The sequence below is a fragment of the Lissotriton helveticus genome, chromosome 3_1 (genome assembly GCF_964261635.1).
Source record: "Lissotriton helveticus chromosome 3_1, aLisHel1.1, whole genome shotgun sequence".
NCBI classification, from domain to species: Eukaryota; Metazoa; Chordata; class Amphibia; order Caudata; family Salamandridae; genus Lissotriton; species Lissotriton helveticus.
The window spans coordinates 431,989,483-432,012,243 of NC_136061.1; the positions used below are offsets into that span (position 1 = coordinate 431,989,483).

The 22,761-nt window shown below is 47.7% G+C and overlaps 1 protein-coding gene across 1 annotated transcript in view; it reads left to right on the forward strand.

Annotated features, from left to right (window-relative positions):
• PARD3B (par-3 family cell polarity regulator beta) overlaps positions 1–22,761 on the forward strand; it is a 2,182,026-nt gene that overhangs the window by 1,094,187 nt on the left and 1,065,078 nt on the right. The window contains exon 12 of the mRNA XM_078680290.1: positions 16,299–16,481. Coding sequence (XP_078536416.1) covers positions 16,299–16,481 — 183 coding nt within the window. The remainder of the gene's footprint in view (positions 1–16,298; positions 16,482–22,761) is intronic.

Genomic DNA, 22,761 nt, shown 5'->3' on the forward strand with positions numbered 1-22,761 from the left:
GCCCAGCAATCAGTAGGCAGCAGGCCAGCAAAGCAGTCAGCATAATGATGGTCCCTCCTTGCAGGACATCAGTCCTCTGGAAATGTGCACATGTAGAGCCAGCAGCACCTGGTTACAAGTCCCATGTAGTGTCTAAAGATATGGGGTCAGAGCCCCAGTACTTATCCTCAAAAAATGCCTTTGATGTAGGGAGTGACTTCAAAGGAACCCTTAGAAGTGCACAACAATCCTTTTCAGCCCAGCCATGGCTCCAGGCGATCATTAGGGGTTACATCAGCCCTTTGTGTGACGAAAGGACACAACCTATTCAAATGTTAGTGTGAACCCCCTCTCACTCTCCCAGCCCATGAAGGCTATCAGTATGCAGATGAATGTTACATTCTGCCCTTCCTGTGTTGTGGCTGTATACAGAGTATGCACAATGTGTAGCTGTCACCCAGCCCAGATGTGAATTGAAGGCAGGCTGAAAACCACAGCGAGTTATAAGCACAGAGAAATGCCCACTTCTAAAAGTGGCATTTCTAAAATAGTAAGGTAAAATGCACCTTCACCAGTAAATAGGATTAATCACTACCATTCTAAACATACTAAACATAGCAATGCCTCTCCTTTCTGATCAGGAATTACCCCTTAAAAGTATATAAGGGAATTCTCAATGCTGGTCTACGGGAGGAGTAGGCCTCACAGCATTGAAAACGTAAATAGGCTATTTGTCACTACCAGGACATGTAAAACATAAACGTACATGCCCTGCCTTTTATTTACACAACACCCTGCACATAGGGCTACCTTGGGCCAGAGACGGACTGGCCATAGCGGGCACGGGCATTTCCCTTATGGTCCGCCATTGTGGGGGCTGTTTTTGTACCCCTTGGGGCCGATTTTTGTTACCGGGGGCGGTTTTGCAGCATAGCTGCAATATTGGCCCACTGTAACAAAAAGAAGCTGCAGTGTCCCCCACCTACCACCAATCAATCAATCAATCAATCAATCAGGTCATTTGTAGAGCGCACTACTCACCCGTAGGGTCTCAAGGCGCTGGGAGGGGGGGGGGGTGCCGCTACTGCTCGAACAGCCAGGTCTTGAGCTTCTTCCTGAAGGAGAGGTGGTCTTGGGTCAGGCGCAGATTGGTCGGAAGTGAGTTCCAGGTCTTGGCGGCCAGGTAGGAGAAGGATCTTCCTCCTGTTGTCGCTCTTCGGATGCGGGGGACGGCGGCGAGGGCGTGGTTGGTTGATCTGAGGAGGCGCTTGGGAGTGTAGAAGTTGATCCGGTTGTTGAGGTAGCTTGGGCCTTGGTCGTGTAGGGCTTTGTGCGCGTGGGTGAGGAGCCGGAAGGTGATTCTCTTGTTGACCGGGAGCCAGTGCAGATCTCTCAGGTGTCCGGAGATGTGGCTGCGACGGGGGATGTCGAGGATGAGTCTTGCCGAGGCGTTCTGGATCCGCTGGAGTCTCTTCTGGAGTTTGGCGGTGGTTCCGGCGTAGAGGGCGTTGCCGTAGTCCAGTCGGCTGGTGACGAGGGCCTGGGTGACCGTCTTCCTCGTCTCGGTGGGGATCCACCGGAAGATCTTACGTAGCATGCGCAGGATGTTGAAGCATGACGAGGAGACGGCGTTGACTTGTCTGGTCATGGAGAGGGAGGAGTCCAGTATGAAGCCCAGGTTGCGTGCGTGGTCCGTCGGTTTGGGTGCGGTGCCCAGGGCGGGGGGCCACCAGGAGTCGTCCCAGGCGGAGGGCGTGGAGCCCAGGATGAGGACCTCCGTCTTGTCTGAGTTCAGTTTCAGGCGGCTGGTCGTCATCCATTCGGCTACGTCTCTCATCCCTTCGTGCAGGTTGGCTCTGGCGGTGTCGGGGTCGTTGGTCAGGGAGAGGATCAGCTGGGTGTCGTCGGCGTAGGAGATGATGTTCAGGTTGTGTTTGCGTACGATGGCCGCGAGGGGGCTCATGTAGACGTTGAAGAGGGTGGGGCTCAGTGAGGATCCTTGAGGGACGCCGCAGATGACTTTGGTGGCCTCTGACTTGTACGGTGGTAGGCGGACTCTTTGTGTTCTTCCGTCGAGGAAGGAGGTGATCCATTCCAGTGCCTTCTCCTGGATTCCGATGTTGCTGAGGCGCTGTACTAGGGTGCGGTGGCAGACCGTGTCGAAAGCCGCGGAGAGGTCCAGGAGGATGAGGGCCGCTGTTTCTCCGTTGTCCATCAGAGTTCGAAGGTCGTCGGTGGCGGCGATGAGGGCGGTCTCGGTGCTGTGGTTCGCTCGGAAGCCGGACTGTGAGGGGTCGAGGGATCCATTCGTCTCGAGGAAGGCGGCCAGCTGTTTGTTGACGGTCTTCTCGATGACTTTGGCCGGGAACGGGAGGAGCGAGATGGGACGGTAGTTCTTGAGGTCGGTGGGGTTTGCTGTAGGTTTCTTGAGAAGAGCGCTGAGTTCGGCGTGCTTCCAGCTCTCAGGGAAGGTGGCGGAGTCGAAGGAGGTGTTGATGATGTCCCGCAGGTGGGGTGCGAGGACAGCGTCGGCCTTGTTGAAGATGTGGTGAGGGCAGGGGTCAGTCGGAGATCCGGAATGGATGGAGTTCATGGTGCGGATGGTGTCTTCGGTGCTGATCGGGGTCCAGGTGCGGAGGGTGGCGGTGGGTGGCGTCGTTGCGGTTGTGGCTTGCGTTGGTTGGTTGTTGAAGCTGTTGTGTATGTCCGTGATCTTGTTGTGGAAGTAGGACGCGAGGGAGTTGCAGAGGTCTTGCGATGGGGTGATGTCGTTGTTTCCGGCGCTGGGGTTGGAGAGCTCTTTCACGATGTTGAAGAGTTCCTTGCAGTTGTGTGCGTTGTTGTCCAGCCGGTCCTTGTATGCATTTTTCTTGGTGGCGCGGATCAGTTGGTGGTGTTTCCGGGTGGCGTGCTTGAGGGTGGTCATGTTGTCCGTGGTTGGCTCCCTTCTCCAGGCTTTCTCGAGGGCTCGACAGTTCTTCTTGGAGCTCTTGAGTTCGTCGGTGAACCATGGTGTTTTTCTGCTGCAGGATCTGCTGGGTGGGGTTCTCAGAGGGGCGAGTTCGTCCGCGCAGTCGTTGATCCATTTCGTGAGGTTGTCGGCGGCCTGGCTGGGGTTCGCTGAGTTGGCGGGAGGGTGCTGGCTCAGGGAGGTGGTGAGCTGGTCGGCTGTGATCTTGTTCCAGCTTCTTCGAGCAACCTGTTGCTGGAGGTGGTGGATCGTCGTTCTTCTGAAGGTGAAGTGGACGCAGCTGTGGTCCGTCCAGTGGAGTCCTGTTGCGTGGCTGAAGGTGACGTCTTTGCTGGATGAGAAGACGGCGTCGAGAGTGTGTCCGGCGAGGTGGGTGGGGGTGGTCACCAGTTGCTTGAGTCCGAGGTTGTCGAGGTTGTCGAGCAGGCTGATGGTGTTGCGGTCGTTGTTGTTCTCCAGGTGGAAGTTGAGGTCCCCCAGGAGGATGTAGTCGGCGGAGGGGAGAGCGTGCGGGCTGACGAAGTCGGCGATGTCCTCGCTGAATCGTGTGCGTGGTCCCGGCGGTCGGTAGATCAGGGTGCCTCTGAGGGTGGTCTTCGGGTTGGTGTGGATCTGGAAGTGCAGGTGTTCGGCGGTGGTGAGGGTGTCATCGGTGTTGGTAGTGATGCGGATGGTGTCTCTGTGGATGATGGCGATGCCTCCTCCGGTCTGGTTGTCTCGGTCCCTCCGGACGATCTTGTAGCCTTCTGGGATGGCGATGGCGATGTCTGGGGCTGAGGAGGCGTTCATCCAGGTCTCGGTGATGAAGGCAACGTCGGGGGTGGTGGTGTCGAGCAGGTTCCAGAGTTCTACGGCGTGTCTGTGGACGGAGCGGGTGTTGAGCAGGATACACTTGAGGTGGGTGCTGCTGGAGTTCGGCTTGGCGGGTGCAGGGAAGGTCCGGATGCAGGTGAACTTGCAGGCGTTGCAGCTGAAAGGTCCGTGGGTGTGCTTCGGGGCGGCTTGGTGACATCCTGGGATGTGGCCGGTGTTGAGTGCGATGAGGTCGGCGGCGCCGTAGGTTCGTCGGGTCGGCTTCCGTCGGTGGGGGCCAGGGGTCCTGGCACTGGGCGCGGTCCGGTCGCGGACGGGCGCAGACGGGCTTACCTTTGGCGCGCCTTCGGCGCACAATCGGCGCGCCCGCTGCGCGTCAACGCTGCGCGTTCGCACGGTCGCCATTTAAGGCGAAGTGCGCGGGTGGGCGGAGCAGCTGGGAGGCGGGAGCGGGGAGGGAAACAGAAGAGAAAAGGGGCGGGGCTCAAGGCGGTGGCGGGAAGCGGGGGCAAAGCGCGACGATAAGCGGCAATTAACAAGCACAAATCTGAGTGAAGACAAGGAAAAAAGACAGCGACACACGATCTGGGGAAAACAAGCACAAATTCAGGCAAAAAGCGGGTGAAAACTACAGTGACACACGATCTGGGGAAAACAAGCACAAATTCAGGCAAAAAGCGGGTGAAAAATCCAGTGATACACGATATGGGGAAGAAATAAAAACAAGCACAAATTCAGGACAAAACAAGCACAATTACTGGCAAAAACGGGGGAAACACCACGGAGATCGCTCAGGGCGGCAGCGAGGCCGGCGCTGAGACAGAGGCAGGCACTGGGGGCACACGCAGCAGCTGGTGGCCGTGCGGCGCGGGGGTGTCCCACAAGTGGGACCTACCCACCACCACCACCCAGCGGCCGGCCTGACTCAATTGCCAGTGCGGTTTGCAATCCCAGTCTGGCCCTGCCGAGGGGCCTACCTTAGGGGTGACCTATGTGTAATAAAGGGGCATTTTAGGTTTAGCAAGTAGTTTTAAATGCCAAGTCAAAGTGGCAGTAAAGCTGCACACACAGGCCCTGCAGCAGTAGGCCCGAAACAGGTTTGAAGGGCTACTTCTGTGGGTGGCACAAGCAGTGCTTCAGGCCCACTAGTAGCATTTGAAGTACAGGTCCTGGATTCATGGTATACCACTTTACAAGGGCCTTATAAGTAAATCAAATATGCCAAACAAGTGGGAACCAATCATACCATGTTTAGGGGGAGAGTACATGCACTTTATCACTGGTTAGCAATGGTTAAGTGTCCAGAGTCCTAAAGCCAACAAAAAGAAGATCATAAAAAAGGGAGGATGAAGGCAAAATGTTTGGGGATAACCCTGCAGAAAGCGCCAGGTCCAACAATGAGCATTGTAGCCTCTACTGTTCAGTAAAAACACAGTTCTGTGACGCACACCTCCTGAGCATTGACACACTCCTCAAGAATTCGGAGGCACGTGTTTCCACAACCTGTGACGCAAACGTTCATAACGCTCATCTCCCTGATGTCTGGTATGTACTTCCAAAACTCTATGATAAAAATCTGTGATTGTCTCCTCCTAAACTCTCAGAAACAAGCTTTATACTGGGATATTGCTTCATTTAGTCGCTTTTCATCCCAGCTTCTGTTGGTATCCTGCAGGTATGCTTTGAGTCTCAGAAACAGCCAGAAAGCCCAGTGCTCTCTAGGAAAATGTTGATGTGCTTCACCAAGATTGGCTACTCACCCACATCAGTTAAATAAATAATGTATAGACCAGAATAGGCACTTTATGAAACCCTCCCTTCTCTTTAAAAGCAAGGGATTGAAATTGCTAAACCACGTCCTGGTGCTTAATTTGTGCCAGTGGTTGCAAGTGGTAGGTACTCGCAATCTTTTTTTGTGAGCGGGGCTTTTTTCTTGAGCGGCCTTTGAACCAGCACAAGTGAAGTAAAGACAGAGAGGGAAGAAAGAAGGAAGAGAAAGATGGGAAAACAGTGACAAAATGAGAACACTGGGATGATAAGGAACTGAAGGAGTGAGATGCAGAGAATGAAAAGTGTAGGATGGTGAAAGAAAGAAACATGAGACTGAGCCAAGGCTAGGCAGCCTTGCTATTGGGCAACCCTGACAGGAAGACCTTTGTGCCCGTGCACTTAGTAATGTTACAAACTCACCAATGCCCATATCCCCTGCTTTTCTTTGAAGGGAAACGTACTGCCGTGGGCTGCAAGTATTCACCAGCAAACTGTGCTCGAATCTCCCTGCTAGGTACAGCAATATTTCTGTTTTTATCTCACGGTAAGGAAGGAGGCTGTTGAAACCATGGGAGGAGGAATGTGCTGTAACTGGTCCAGGACAGATCGGGTGCACGCAGCTTAAAAGCATTTCCTGCAGTGGGTTCCTGCCGATCGCTCCCAGCACCAATTTCCTTCATGCTCTTGCGGGCTATGTGTCGAGAGGACAAAATAGGTTTCTCGTCGCCTTTTTTTAGACGTCAACGCGGGTTTCCACGCGCCAGCTTGGAGACCTCGAGGCCGGGAGCTATTTTAGCTGGTGGTATATTAGAAAAGCTGTTTAGTTCAGCATTATTTCCGAGTCGACCGGGCACCCGTGATGCCGGTAATTGACAAATGGGTACAGGGCGCTCTGCCAGGGCCTGCAATCGTCTGAAGGTCACCGCCTGCCGAAGACGCCCTTTCAGGGAAGTAAATTGTCTTTGAAAAATCGAGGCGTGTGTAAAACAATGCTTTGAGGTCCTATTAGCGGAAGGTGCGCACCATTGCATCTTCAGGCCTGCAGTCCGTGAACACGCTGTCCTGTCGTCATGCCTACGTCTGCTGCAGCTAGCCGAAGCGTGTTGAGCAGGTCACAGTGCGTGGTTTGATGTATAACAAAACCACCACGTGTGTCCGAATCACTGGTGCGCAAACCTAGACCGGTCCTACAATTTCTCCCTCCTGTCCCCATCACCTTCAGTGGCGCCCTCTCCTGCCACACTTGGATTATATCAGATTAGAGTCTTCAGATTAAAATCGGGCCCACCCTGACCCTTCGGTGCGAGGTGGCATTCGCTATCATTTTCAATTTGTATTGTCGTTTCTTTTGTGTGTGGTCGTTCTCCTTGTCTCAGCAGTTCCACCCGGGTTTTTTGCCTGCCGGAGAATGCTGCTGCACTTGGTACATGTAAATCGTAGCCCTGACACCTGCTGAGTCAGCCAGTTCATGCCATTAAAAAATGCGCGACAGCGTATTTTATAGTGGATGTTAAGCAGCACATTGCATCAATCAAGTCTGAGCTATCATGTAAATGTGTTACACTCCCTTGCCCCTATTAAGCTTCTCTCTGAGAAAGTGAGGCAGGCAAGTCATATGGCTTGCATTGGAGATGGCGGGAAAGGCATTGCTGGATTTAGGAACCAAGCCATTTGCAAATGGAAAAAGCTGCCAGCTGCAAAATGTTGGGTTTGCCCTATTGCAAATGGCATTTGAAGTGTAGTAAGCTTTGGCATTGCAAGTCACCATGTGCTTGTTGTGAGGGCTTGTATTGCCTGTGGAAAGCTTGCTTTGTGGGTGTCTTGACCACATTAGAAGTGTTTTGTGGTGGTTTGCTTTTATCTTTGACTTTGAAGATGTCGACTACCAGTGAGTAGTCAATAGCCCCTCTAAGACTATTGTCTCCAGTGGCCTGTAATTGCAACCAGCAGTATCTGTTGCCCATGTGGCCCATCAATGTTATGACATCTACCATTGTGTAGTATCATTGGCAACTGCTTTTTTTATCCAGAATTAATTTATCAAAGTTTCTGGTCAGCCTCTATCCTCAAAGTCCTACTGTCAGCAAGGATTTTGATGCCCAGGACTTGCCTTCTCAGTGTTTAAGAGGTAGACAGCATTGGAGTCCTGGCTCGCCACCCTGCTCAACCAGTTTTGAGTTGTCCATCTCAAACCAGGCCTACTGACTAGGCAGATCATGAGAGATGGCTAGTTTGTGCACGGTTAATGCATTGCACTATAGTGTTATTTAAAGAGGTGTGTCTTGAACTCTTACAATATTGAAACAGGGTTGAGGTGGGCCTGTTGGATATGTTTCAGCTCCTTGGTGAATAAATGGAAAAGGTGTGCTGGTGTTTTGCCTAAGCGTATTTCACCACATCTTGATAACATCTTTTGTTTTTATAAAACCTAGAAAAAGTAGTGAAGAGCAATTCTAGATGTTTTCCCATTTGTTAGGGATTATTTTCATCGTAAAAGGCTATATTGAGCAAAATAGGAAAAAAATCTGTGACCTTTCATCTCTGTAATGCGTTCCAAGTATCCTCCCTGACAGGTGTTATAAAAATCAGTGTCAGAAGTGTACAGGAAACAACCCACAAAGTAATAGGTTGAGATCTGAGACTTCAAACCATAGCATACAGTTACATAACAAGCAAAGAGACTTTCATACTACTCCAAATGTAGGACGTAGCCGACTGAGGTATTTCAGAATACACTCTTGGCATATGTTTCAGAATTTTTTGATAAGTTGAGATTGCATAGTACTCATTTATTCTGTTCATCCAAGAAACAAAAAAATAATTATGCACAGATCTATAAATCAATGGTGCACTGGAGAAATTATTTACGCATCAATGAGAAATAGTCTGGTGTAGGGTAAGAAATTAGTAATTTTCTATTACACACTGTTTCACAAATATTCAACACATTAATCCAGACATATTCTTCCTTTTCTGTCCTCTAATGAGACAAACAAGATGTTGGGTGTGGTAGATTCATGCCTACAACACTGAAATTAGGTGTTTGCAGGTTGTCTTACAAAATAACACTATGTGACTCTAAATAATGTATAAAAAGACCATCTGGAAATGTGTTGGCAGAGTTGCAAAGACCAGCCATTAAAGCCTTATCTTGAATCCCAGTAGAGCAACAGAGACCGGTATGATCATGTCAGTCATATGAAAGGCTCAATTTAGGTCGTGTTTAGGATGTATTTAAGTCCACGAATTTCAATCAGCAAAGTTGCCCCACTTGCATGCTTCCAAACGAGTCATGTCAATAACTTATACCTTCGGCTTGTAGAGAGGTTAAAAAATTATGAGTAAGGGCAGAAGTTCATTGAATGATTTCACCATGACACTACCAAAGGGCTATTTTTTGAAACTCATAGTTACTGTTCAACCATACCTGTCCAATGGATACTCTTCATATATGTGTTCCTTTCCTCTTTCTTGCTGGTAAACTCTGGTTAGCTAGTACCGCCTTGTAATCTCAATAAACACACACATAAACATAGTACCCGAGTCATCACCTCCTTTTCAATACCCATCTAGACAACTGAAATGGACTCTGTGTGGGCTTTCCTCAATAAATGTTGAACCTTCTGCAGCAGCTACAAAATGTACAACATGACCAACAACTGGGCCCAACTGGGAAAAATGTATTTCACCTGCCCCTGCTCACATTCATCGCATTCTAGTTAAAGTCTGAGCGTGACGTGTGCCTCTTCATCATTAAAACAATGCACTACTAAGAAGCCACATTGTTATCCTGTACAATAGTTTACTACACATGCTTTAGTGTTGTGTACCTTCTCCTCTCGATTGAGCTATCAAAGCCAGTTAGCAATTGACGCTGTCTACATTGTAAGATTTTTTTTTAAGGGAGGACACAAAAGCCCCCCTAAATATGCATTGCCTCACCTCGCCCACCTACTTTTTTTGTCCAATCTACACCAGACCGCTATCACTCAGCTCTACAACTACTACCATGAAAAGGTCAGTGTGGAAGTTGTTGTCTTAAGCTATTATGATTACCTTCTTCTTTTAGGTTTTCCATCTCTTTCTACTGTTAGGCTACATTCTGGCAACTGACCCTAGTAAGTGTTCATTGAGACATATATATTTGACACATATTTGTTGATTGTTGTCGGAGGAAGGACTTAGCTGTAGCTGTGGGTCTGAGTTGGGTGGATTCGGGGCCAGATTTGGCGGTGAATCTGAAAAAGAAAAGACAACATAGAAACGAGAAAAAAGACTAAGAGCAAAGAATGAGACAGAAGAGGAAGACTAAAAATGACACTTTCCCTAAGCAAGAGGAGGTGTCACTCTGCCCTCTTCAGAGGATGCGAACCAGAAGTAAAAGGATGGACTCACTAGCAGAGACGAGGGATGGAAAGGAAGAAAGATAGAGGATAATGTGGCACACAGGAGGGGAAATGGTGGAAGAAGGCAGATTCTGGGATTCAGGACCAGCAGCAGAGACCTGGAGGTGAAAGCGGTCCGATGGAGGAAGAACCTGACAAGAAACCAGATGGGTGGTGTGAGAACTAGTGATGGACTCCAGGGATGGCGGACACGGAAGTACTCGCCACAGCACTGGCAGATTGAGGCAACCCCAGTTGGGTGTTGGAAAATACAACGGAGGCAACAGAATAGAAATTGGTTGGAGGCCGAGAATGTAGTGTGCACAACTTATCTTACCAAAAATAGGGAAAGGAGACCGCCTTAAAGACACCCTTCTACAGACCGCAAAACAGAAAATAGTGTGCCAACTTATCGCCATATTAACCCAAACTACTCCTTAAACCCGGGATTATGGATTTCAGTTTTTTTTCACCTCTTTTTTCCACTGTCTATAGGATACGTAATATAAAGAAAGGATCGAAAGGAATAACAGAGGAAAGCTGGGGCAATCTGACAAAGCTGAAAGAAGATAGAAATAAAGAGAAGAAAGGTTGCTTTCTTTTTCTCTCCCCAGAAGCCCCCCCCCCCACCACCCTCTCTCCCATAAGCTCCCCCCCACCACCCTCTCTCCCATAAGCTCCCCCCCACCACCCTCTCTCCCATAAGCTCACTTACTTGGAAACCGGTTTTGTTTTCCTGAGGGGTGCTGTCCAAAGGGTAAGCCACTGCTCCTGCAACGACACTGAAAAGACTAGACTGAATCAAAAAAGAGCAGAAGATGTTTTTGTTGTAAAACTGCATACATAGAATCCCTTTAAGTAAATAAACCCATAAAGTTAACGCATCACTACGAAGTCGTGTCCTGTCCATTCACCCCACCCCTTTACACACGACTTTCACTTTTGTGGAAGCCTCAATGAATGTGCCAGACATTGAAACACGTTTTTTAGACTCCCAGACTGAACGCTACTTTTGCAACCTTCCCCCCTCCTTGTCAATAAGTTTATGCCTGGTCTCAAATTGCACACTGAACGACAGAGTGCACTCATGCCGGGAGCAGTGAGCTATGGCCCAACCACTTTTCTATAATGTCTCTTGACCCAGAAGAGGTCTCCATCTAAGGAGGGTCAGACCCCTGCTGTGCGTGTGATCCTCACTCATTTACTGAGCTTCTCCTTGTCAGTCGGTGAGCTGACCTCTCCAAACCCGGCACGGTTACGGCTTCCAATCATCATGTGCTCTGCCTTCCTGCGGACTGAGGATTGCATTGTGCATCTGTGACCAGAATGAAATCTTCAAGTTCATAACCCTGTCTGGGCCTGCAGATTGTTTCACAATATCTCACTTTTGTGGTTAGAATATAAAACCAGTCTGCTCTTTGTTGGCCAGCAAAGCCCCAAAAATCAACTTACTGACTCAGTGAGGGAAAGAGATATGGGCTCATAACAATTCGTCTTCCGATGAGCTTGAATAGCATCATTGCTCATGAGTTTAGAGCAGTCATCGCTTTTCGCCCTCGCTTATTTCCTGTTCACGTACCAGGCCTCGGGCAAATGAAGATGTGTCTGCCGCCTCCTCGCGAGCCGCGGTAAGCACAGCGCAGCAAATGCTGTAGGTACTTAAAGGGAACTCTTTCCACCATTTGTATCCAGGGATAAAAACTTAAGGTGCAACATTTCTTGCTGCAAGTCGCAGGAAGGAAAGGCCATTTTGTTTTCTGGGATCTTAGACTGTCTTCAAAGCAGGAGTGACATTCCGTTGAGATACCAATTTAATTGCGCTCTCATCCAATGATGTCAAATTGAGCCTCAAAAACCCTGCTTACATCATCGAACTAACATCCTAAAATGCCTACTCTTGGTGACTGGTAGAGATGAGGAATGTGCAAGACCACTGTTTTTTTCCATAAATACGGGGACAGGTTAAATTACTTTGCACTGGCTGCTTCTGGTGTCGATTTCAACACCTGGTGGATGTGGTTAAAGAATGACTTCATGGTTCATGCATGCATCTTTCAAGTAAGGCCATGACATTAGGGCAGTGACCAGTGCTGCTGAGTGACAAGGTTCATAGCACTTCCAAAATACCACCCGTTAGAACACTTAAGGAATTGGTTCAAAAGGACTATCCTAAATGCTGACCCTTCTCTCCCTCTACTGTGAGGACACACTTCCATTTCTAATTCTTTGGATTTCTGAGAAGAAGTTGCCTTTTAGCCTCCCCTTCCCATATCAGGTTAAAGATTCAAAATATTGATCCAAAAAATAAACAAGTTGATCTTTATTTATTTGTTCCAATAGAAAAACAAGCATTGACAAAGCCAATAGGTCCCACCTTTGAGAACCATTGAGTTTGCCAATCATTTTTTAGCAATACTGCATGGCGTCCTTGAAAGAAAAAACACAAGCCTTTGATGTGGGCAGCTGCGCCATTTTGTAGGTTCATGCAGTAGCGTAACACAGGCACCCGCAATACCCGCGGTGTGGGAGAGCCCCCAAGTTCCAGGGGGGCCCCCTCAGCACAGTACTCTGGCCGGAGATCTCCCAATTGAGTTTGGAGGGGGCCCCTCAACATAGCTTGCAGGGGGGGGGGCTTAAATTTCGTTCCGCTAGTGGGCTTATGCACCATACATGCAACAGATGTTTTTTGATTTTCTTAAATTAAGTTTGCAATTCACAATCTGATTTGGGTCAGTCACACAAAAGAAATAAACATGCTAAAGCGTTGGTGTTTTTCAAGCGATTGAAGTGTAAGCAACATGGGGTGGAAGCAACATGGATGAGGAGGGAAGCAGCAACATTGGGGCATGGAATCAACAGCGGGGTGCTGCTGTGGGTCGGAAGCAGCTCATGGGAAGCAATGTGAGGGCGCAGTTGGGGCAAGCAGACAACTGAGAGAGAGAGAGAGAGAGAGCCAAGTGGAGCACTGGGTGGAAGAAACACGTGAAAGAGAGCAGCGTGAAGCAGGCAGGAGAGAAGCACAGAGGCGAGATAGCAACAAGGAGAGTACACAAGGGCAAGAACAACATAGACGGGCGTGGAAAAAGCACACATGCAACGGAGAGCAGCATGGACTCCAGGGATAGAGAAGCACACGACGGGTGAGATAGAAAATACACGTGCTGCATTGGAGTGCTTAATCCAAGTATAATGCTTGAAAAGCAAGCAGTGGAAGTGTAGAAGCCAGACAACAGAAAAATGTGGCAAAGAGCTTGTGTCCCATGGGTGGGATGAATGCAAGATTGACAAGATGGGACCCAAATAAAATGCAGGAAAATGAGTGACCGGAAAGCCAGCAAATAGTAAGCAATAAACGAGCTTCAAGTTTCTGTTTGCTCTTGGTAAGCCCACAAATGTCTTGCAACAGGCAGTACATGCACTGTCTAGTAGCCGAGACCTAACAAGACTCAAATCACATATAGAAGAGTAAGTACATTTAGGAAAACTGTGGACACTGCATTCATTGACACTTTCAAATAAAAGCAGTCCAGAAGTTGGCAATGGTCTTGTACCCACAGGCATAAGGCTGTAAGCTGGCAACCACCGTCCAGCCTTGGTATCCTATTAGACCAGCAGAAAAACTTGCAGATTATAAGGCCCATGACGTAATCACCATGCAGGGTTTTCACTTATCCATCGCCCACATCAGCAAAATAAATTGGACCAGCGTGTCCAACTGGAATGTGAGGCGAATTCCCATCCCTGTAATACTAGAGGGTATATCTAACACTGTTCACTAATAGCCCCACTTGAAATCTAGACCACTTTGGGAAACTACCCCGGAACTGATATCAAGTCAAGGATCCTTCGAGTAAGCGTCTTGAGGATGTAAGTCTATACTTCTGTGAAGTCACTGGAATACCTGCTCCCTATGTCCTCATGTTGGTAGCTATTTTTTAAAGCCCATTCACAAATGTGGTGGCTCTTGCTGTTAAAGCACTCCCACCTACCCCAGAAAGGCCAGAGATTGTGTAATTTTGCTTGCTACTCTATTTGCTGTTTATTGCTACTTTCTCATTAAAGATGGATTATGCAGCTGTTGAGGTGTAGATCTGTGGTTTGTGATAATAAACAAATACTATTTACCAGTTTTGAAGCATACTTTCTTTCCAGCCCAAATTGCCAGGTCAGGTCCTCCTTGGACTGGAAACAAGCATCCTGTGACCAGTTTCGGGGTATCACCATGGTGTGGTGGCCAAACAAATGATGAATTAAACTCATCTGTGACTGGGGGTGAATGTTTGATTTGTTCAGCATTCCATCCATCAAACATTCATTTTGATGTTGCCACCCTAAGTGGGAAGGATATGCCAAGACGTGGCATCCTTGTTCACATAGCCACTGGGTTCAAACTAGCCTTGCTGATGAGGGGTGATGCCCTGAAACCTGTCCCAGGATGCTTTTTTTCTGGTGCAGAGAGGACCTGACCTGGCAGTTCGTCTCACCTGTCCCCATGTGGAGCAGGGTCAAGACTGATTTGCATATGGCTAAGTCTGAACTGAGATGGCAAGGTGAGCAAAAAAACAATGGATTAAACCCAGATCTGTGACTGCGGGTGAATATTTGATTTGCTCAGCATTCCGTCCATCATTGTTCTTTTTGCTTTTGTTCATTGGACAGGGGCACCAAGACATGGTGATCGCTCTTCAGAGGAAGAGTTGAATATCCTTCCAACTCGCAAAACTAAGAGTGAGGAGCTGCTCTAGATGGAAAATGAAGGAACAGGCAGGTGTCTGGGGTGAGAGAGTTGATTGACACGTACTTGTGCATATGGAGCCACAAGACCCATGTCTTATTAAATGCCTTTCCATGTGCGCTCTAATGCAAGGTCTCTGTGAGCCATTCAGCATTCAGGGGCAAGACACAAGGAGGATGGAACGCTAAACAGAACTTGAACAAAACTTGACTCTGGCTTTCTCAAACCATGCGTTTTCCACTCTGAAAGTTATAGTGCAAGGATAAGATAAATGTAAGCTTTGCTGTGTTCTTGATGGCCACACTCTGGGTCTGTGTGCACAAAGAGAGTTTGAGTTAAAAAAAAAAATAGCTATTTGTAGGTCACAACTTTAAGACACACAACCCCAGTTTGAGAGCAGCATCTGTAGATAGCATAGTAACCCTGGAAAATGTGGATTCTGGTGCTGCATCACACAGGAATGTTCAACCGTCATTAGCCCCAGCCTATGTAGATTGCAGTGAATAAATCGTATTATTGTACAACCATCTCAACAAGTACACCCTCGCATTGTTTGAATATACAATGTCAAACCACTTGACCATCCTTGACCATCCAATATCTAGAGTATATGTCTGAAGTGTCAGAGGCCCAGTCACACAATCTACCTACCGTAAATACTTCAGAAAAGATGTTGATAGTTTTGGGCAAAACTTTGAAAAGAAAGAGAACAGTTTGTGAACTATTATTTATTGTTATATCCACATGTTCTGCTAATGTAATAGGGCAAATATTGTGAAATCAGTAGAACTTGCCCTTCTGCTGACATCCAGTGAGCGCAAATTTGCCATTTTCCGATATTGAAACAAAATAAGTCTCTTTGTCAGCAAGAATTCTGTGGAGATTGGGTCAGCAAAGCTCCAAAACAAAGGAACCATGAAATCCGTACAAAGGTGTAAGCAGAAAATGCATACACTGCCAGTTTATTCACTTATTCAGACCTCAGATTAAAGGCCAGATGCTTAGCAGTCAATAATAGATATCCCCTCCCTGTGCACAAAATTTGTTGACCTGGAAGGCTCATCTTATTGTTCGAGCACACATCAAGTATGTGCCATGGCTACAGTTCAAAACTGCGGAAGAAAGCTCTTGGTATCATTCAGAAGCACAGCAGAGAGCAACCTCACCCTTGCAGAGGCAAATCGCAAACCTCGGTTTCTGCATTCATAGGCAGCTGCAAGAAGTTCGAAGAAGGCACCATGCAGACCAAGTACCAGGGTCGTTGCTCCACAGACCAAGCACATCAAAGAGTCACAGAGGTCAGCTCGGGTCCACTGGGGATAATGAACAGCACAATGCAGTTTGTGAAAGCCCAGGCAACTGAGTAGGGAAACCACTAGCTAGGCATGATATAGAGTAGATTTCTCTGCAAACAACCCAAGTGCCTCATACTCCCTAACAGTAATAGGAAGCTAGTCTAAAATAGTGGTGTCTCTCCGGGGTCATTGTAAGTGTGGATTTGTGACCTCCTCAAGGGCACTAGAGCTCACTAAGTATACCACAGTCTACCCTCAATACCTATCTTGCAATATTGACTCTTCTGAGTTAAGATTTATTAGATTGTGTACCAGATTTCCATCTAATTTCTCTTACTTCTTTCCCAAAGGACGGTCGCTTGAGGGTGAACGACAAGCTGATGGCAGTCAATGGGGAGTCTCTGGTGGGCAAGTCGAACCACGATGCCATGGAGACGCTGCGACGGTCCATGTCTATGGAGGGAAACATTCGTGGCATGATCCAGTTAGTTGTACTAAGGAAGGTTGATAAACATGCCGACGGAAATCACAAGGTAACAGCCACATTCAACTAGAAATGCAATTCTGATTTTTAAAGTGATGTCATTTCTACCCACACATCGCCTAAGGGTGGCTTGCTATTTTTTGGCTCATCATAGAGGCATGTAAACAAGAATTCAGGAGGGACACTTTATTTTGTTTTTGTCCTCCCATCCCTGATCTGTTGTGCGATGCTAAAAGTCCTCTGTGGGCCAAGCAAGCATCTGCAGTTTAGGAAACCCTTGCAAACCAGGTTTTTGTTAATCTTGTAGCAGAGAGTTTATTCAGCTGAATTCTGACTTTTGATTGGCATTTTAGCTTGCTATTTCCATCATATTACCTGCTCCAAACGACACTGCAGTGCTATGCGTTGGCTGAGTTATAAACGTAGCATTCAAGCGAGCTCATGAATGCTGAATTCCCTTATGTAGTAGTCCATTGACAGGTTGAAAACAGGAAAAATAAATGCTATAATAATGGAGATATGTATTCTTAATTTAATGATGTAATACTTTATCCAGATATCGTGCATGTTACTGTGCGGCGTCCTTTATTTGAATTTTCCGCCAATGAGGACATTGTCTGAAGTAGGTAAATAAGGGTGTTTTTAAGCAGTGTTTAAAGATGTTTTTATTTTACTAGATTAATGATACTGTAAATTTGCAGGGATTGACACCAGCTTCAAATTAGGTTTTTGTTCTCTGATGAAGAAATGGCCAAGAAGAGTTTAACCTTCGGCCAAGGTTTGTGAACAAAAATTGAGCTTTTTAGGATAACTTGAACACATACACATACTTTATCACATATATTGGAAGTAGCCTGGGTTAATTCTTGAACTGAAAGCAGATACAAATTCATTCTAGATCAATATGTCATAAGACGGTAGAAACTTCAGCCATAAACTCCATTCTCTATAGAGCTCCCTTTACGAGAAGGCCTATGATTGGCCAGAAGTGCATTCAGAACAGAGAAGGCTGTGCGTGCTCATTGGTTTTCAGATAGAAGGTTAGGGACTGTGTTCGCTTTTGTCTTCAGTCAGGCTCTTGATCGAGGTCATATGCCTGACCTTCTGGTGCCTGAAATGCCATGGTTCCCTTGGTCTTTGCTAGGGGAGCACACTAAGGGGCCCATTAGGATGTCGGGCGGATTGCCACCGCCAGCCTGGCGGGGGCAATCCGCCCGACAACCTCACTCGTTTTCCCCCCACCATATTAGCCCCTTGCGGAAAAGGAATAATATGGTGGCGGTGTCTATCAGACACCGCCAGCCATATTACAATGGGCATTTTACAATGCCTTTCCGTGGCGTCACTGCCGCCACGGAAAGGCATGCGGTTTTCACTTTGGGGGCCACCTGCGGGCCCCCAAAGTGAAAGAGGGGTGGGGGGTGCACACTGGTACCCCCCTGCAATTGCATATATAATGCGGTAGGCACCGCGCGGTGCCTGCTGCATTGTGTATGCAAATGCATACATGCATTTATGGCATTGTGGCGGGCGGTGCAGAGAGCACCGCCCGCCACAATGTTATAAATGCAGGATGCGGCCGCCACTGTGGCGGCCGCATCCTAATACCACCCACGGGACCCCCGCCCTTACGGCGGGCGGTCCCAAACCCTGTCAGGATGGCGGGCGGGCAAAGTCCGCCCGCCATCCTAATGACCCCCTAAGTGTCAAGCTGGTGGCTGCTCTTGGCTGAGCCCCACCTGATTACAATCTCACCCATACATTAGAAGTTTGGGGTTAGTTTTGACCCCAAGGTGGTCCTTCTTACAAAACGTTGGGTGTTTGAAAGGATTGAAAGCAGTGTGGGTCTCGCAAATCTTTTTGCTCTTCTGTTGTAGTACCAGTTCATCTCAGAGTTACAGCCCCCCGCCAGAGGTGATATGTTTTCGCGGTTTGTTTTTCACATTTAAAGAGTACCACCTGCATGCAGATGCACTGTGAATGTGTGGGGTGCATGGGGTCTGAGTAAGGTTACCAGATGGTACCATGTACCAGATGGCTACATGTGATAGGGAGCATATGGTGCCTGTCCTGAGCTTTCTTTTGCCACCCAGTGCATTCTGGGTGATGAAGTCCTCATTCACTCAATTGACCCAATCAGGATGTAGGTCCACATTTCATGGGTTTGTAGAACGTACAACTGGAGCGCCACTTAAATAACTGGATTCTGTGGCTGCAGTGTTTTCAACATAATTATGTATTTTAACACAAACGATAACTATTAATTATAAGGTGATGAAACTTCTGCCTACATTCTGTGAAGACGTGTTGCAATGGTAAAATATCGAAATATTACTGCCACTTAATGCCATATAATTTGCCTGTTCCTGTTGCATAATTCTAGTCAATATGCCACATAATATGTTTTACCTTTGACGCATAACGCCAGTGACCCTGGGTATCACTGTTGGAAATGCCTGATATGGTGCCTTTGGCACAGTGTATAACGTCTGTGATGATCTTCGTGTGGACAAACGTGATAGGTTGTTGTGGTTGTGTGTCACAGCTTCTAACTGGTTGCAGGTAGCCTGTTGATTTTCATTCGTCACTCTTCCAGCTGCAGGTGCACTCACCCCAATAAAGCGCCCTCCCCAGGCGAGCGGCAGCGGATTGGTCTCTATTATTTCTGCAGACGGCTTCCCCAGAGAGTGCTAAACTGAAACAATAACTCCACATCCTGAAAAATAACCTCTGCCTCGATGGGACGGATGCATCCCGCATATTTAATGCAAATTTCCTCCATTCGGAAATTTATGTGACTATTTTATTTAGTGTTGCCATAACTGTATGAGGCATATTTACAGACTATTGGCATAACTAATATCCGCTGGTGATGCAACTGATTAATTCCATCTGAGCATGCTGCAGTCGGAGGCTGCAATATTGTGAATTTAATGAGCGATTTTCTTTATTTATGGCTATCGGTTATGCATCGCAGGTGCATTTATGCGCGGAGCATGATTGATAAGCACAATAATGTGCCGCCCGCGTGGCCCTCCACCCTAGATGGCGGAGAGAATGGCGCGAGCAGCTGCGGCAGCGCCGACAGGCGCGCGCGCCTCTGACCGCGGGTGCCCGGTGTCCTCGCGCCACAGCCTCTGAAGGCATTTCTGCAGTCTATATTTGCTTGGATCACAAGTTCCGCTCTGTCCCCGTGTCTGAGAGGAAATGTACGCGCTTGTGTCAGATGTGTTATCATGTTACCATACCAGGCCGGTGGCTAGTTCCTCGTGTGCTACCAAAGCCTGTTCGCTAGTTTCCGGTCACAGCCCACAGTAATCGGACACACCTCCTCGCTCTATGAATATTTGCTAGTTTTTGTCTCTTTCCACTATCTTCCTAGGCGCCTTGGGCTCCCTGCAAGGTACCGCAGAGGGCATTGCTCCCAGGAAAGCCTCCAGTTCAAACAGCCTGCATGTCAACTTTTCCTTGATGTAAATGCCATGGCAGCTACAGAGTTTGGGCAAGCTGTTTCTCTATGGCACTGCAGTATTCCAAAGCCCAGCAATGCATATGTAAAACTGTTAGTATATGCAATCTTGTTGTGCAGGCTATTGACCAACCGTGCACACAGTCTCCAAGCAGGTACTTACGCATTAAGTAGGTATCTTACAGAGACGTATTGTAAAATCAAACATCACATAGTAATACTGCATGGCAGTGCTAGGTAGCCGACTAGCATAGGGAGCCAGATTGCTCACACAAGAACCATATGTGGCCACGTTGCTAGGTGTGGGAGCGTGCAAAATGTCACTTCACCTGGAGCATCTAACATTCTTTCTCCGGTCCCGCTGTAGACTCCTACAGAAGTATTGATAGATTGAGTGGAACTTCCCATCCACGCCACAAGGCCTCTATTTGGGAGTTCATTTCAGTTGATCATCATTAGGTCTTAGGGAGTGGCTACAGTGGATCTTCAGTGCTGGACCACTGGCAGGCAACGAATGTCTTGAGGGCTCTTCGACAACAACCACAATCCCTTTGGACGAATTACCCTATACGGACTATCAGAAGCTATATTTTCCCCTTAGGGAAAGTAACTCTTTTTATTTAAAAAAGAAAACCGCTGTCAAAACCTTATGTTAAAACAGCAGAAATAACAAAGACGACCAACAAGAGTTTTCATTATCCCAAGGAGATTTATAAGATTCACTGTAATTTATTGGAACCACTTGCAGTCCGCACTGGAAGCAACTCCCTTCTTTAGTTGACCAACCTTGGTCCTGAACCGAAGGGCCTCTCCAGCCTTTACTGATGAATGAGTGTTGGCCAAGTCAATCCACCTTCTCAGGATGTGAGAGGAGAGCTTTTTCTGCTAATGAAATAGGCCAGAAAACTGTTGGATATTTGAAAGACAATCTTTTATTTCAAATAGACAATGACCTCAATTTCCATCTCTTTGGACTGAGTATATGGTTAGAGGCGGAGTTAGTCTCCTGCAGCAGAGAAGGGTTATAGTGTCTAACTTAAGGTGGAAATACAAAACGAACTTGGAAAGAAATGTGAGTTAAAAAAAGTCCCAATAGTCCCCCCCCAGTACAGAGGCAAAATGAGGTAGTGAGTATAAACGAGGACAAAACCGCCCAATACAGTGACTAATGGTGTCCCCCCATGGGGTGCAACACCTTGGCCGAAAGAAACATGAGTGCTATCTCAGCAGTGCCATCAGTAGGAGGTTCTTATAGAATTTTAAGGGCAAGTATAACTTCCCAGAATAAAACAGGGAAGTGGACCCTGGGTTGGAACAAGTCTGACGATTGAAGCAGAGTGCTAGCGAACTCACCCAAGCTTCGTTATAGACCATGATTTCGGAAAGAGTGACTTTGGCAGTATAAACTGAATGAACAGCTGTATACAATGTACGATCCTCGTGGGTTGTCAGGAAAGGGTGAGAAGTTTACCCTCACACAAGGGTCTGAGCATCACTTTGAATGCTGAATGGCCCTAGCTGCTTCTTCATGCAGGTCTGTCACTAGGTGGAACCATTTAGGCAGCTGATCATCTATTACAGGAATATATAAGCCTCTCAGGGCTGTGTGGTCCCTCAAAGTGTTGTGTGTGGCATAGAGCCTGAGGCCACACCTGAGACATAGTCATCGAGATGAGGAGAGGGAGCCTCAACCTCCTCTTGCTGAATGAGTCTACCAAGAGGATCCTACCCTCTAAAAGAATTTCCTGAACCTTGGTGGAATTCAAATAAAAGCGAAGAGGATAGGGGTCTTCACATACAGCCACCTCTTCCAGCTTGTGACTTTGGAACCTTGTAGCAATGGGAAGGGAGTAGAATGTTGTCTCTCTAAGGCAAATAAGTCCATGTCCTCTGCCACCACAGCCACGTACCTTGCAACCTGCCCCATTGTTCCTTGTATGCTTTGGAGACATGAGCCCATATTATACCAGACTAATTTGCATACAGCCAGGTTCTGAAACTGGGATGGTGCAATGAGCTAAAAAACGGTGTTGGATCTAGCCCTGATCTCTTGACTGGGTGAGAGTATTCTGCTTAATTCAGAGACTCTGTCCCTCACCACCCCTTGTTGTAAATATTTTTGTCCACCCTAAGCGTGGAAGGGTATACTCAGACATGAGTCCCTTGCTCATTGCACCATCAGGATTCAAGCAAGCCGGGCCGAAGACGGCTGTAATGCCAGAAACCGGTCCCCGGAAGCTTGTTTCCTTCCCAGTGTAAGAATTGGCTTTTGTAGTCTGGTCTGCCCTGTTCCCATGATGCACTGGGCCAGGGACAGACTAATTTGCATACAGCCAGGTTCTGAAACTGGGATGGTGCAATGAGCTAAAAAACGGTGTTGGATCTAGCCCTGATCTCTTGACTGGGTGAGAGTATTCTGCTTAATTCAGAGACTCTGTCCCTCACCACCCCTTGTTGTAAATATTTTTGTCCACCCTAAGCGTGGAAGGGTATACTCAGACATGAGTCCCTTGCTCATTGCACCATCAGGATTCAAGCAAGCCGGGCCGAAGACGGCTGTAATGCCAGAAACCGGTCCCCGGAAGCTTGTTTCCTTCCCAGTGTAAGAATTGGCTTTTGTAGTCTGGTCTGCCCTGTTCCCATGATGCACTGGGCCAGGGACAGACTAATTTGCATACAGCCAGGTTCTGAAACTGGGATGGTGCAATGAGCTAAAAAACGGTGTTGGATCTAGCCCTGATCTCTTGACTGGGTGAGAGTATTCTGCTTAATTCAGAGACTCTGTCCCTCACCACCCCTTGTTGTAAATATTTTTGTCCACCCTAAGCGTGGAAGGGTATACTCAGACATGAGTCCCTTG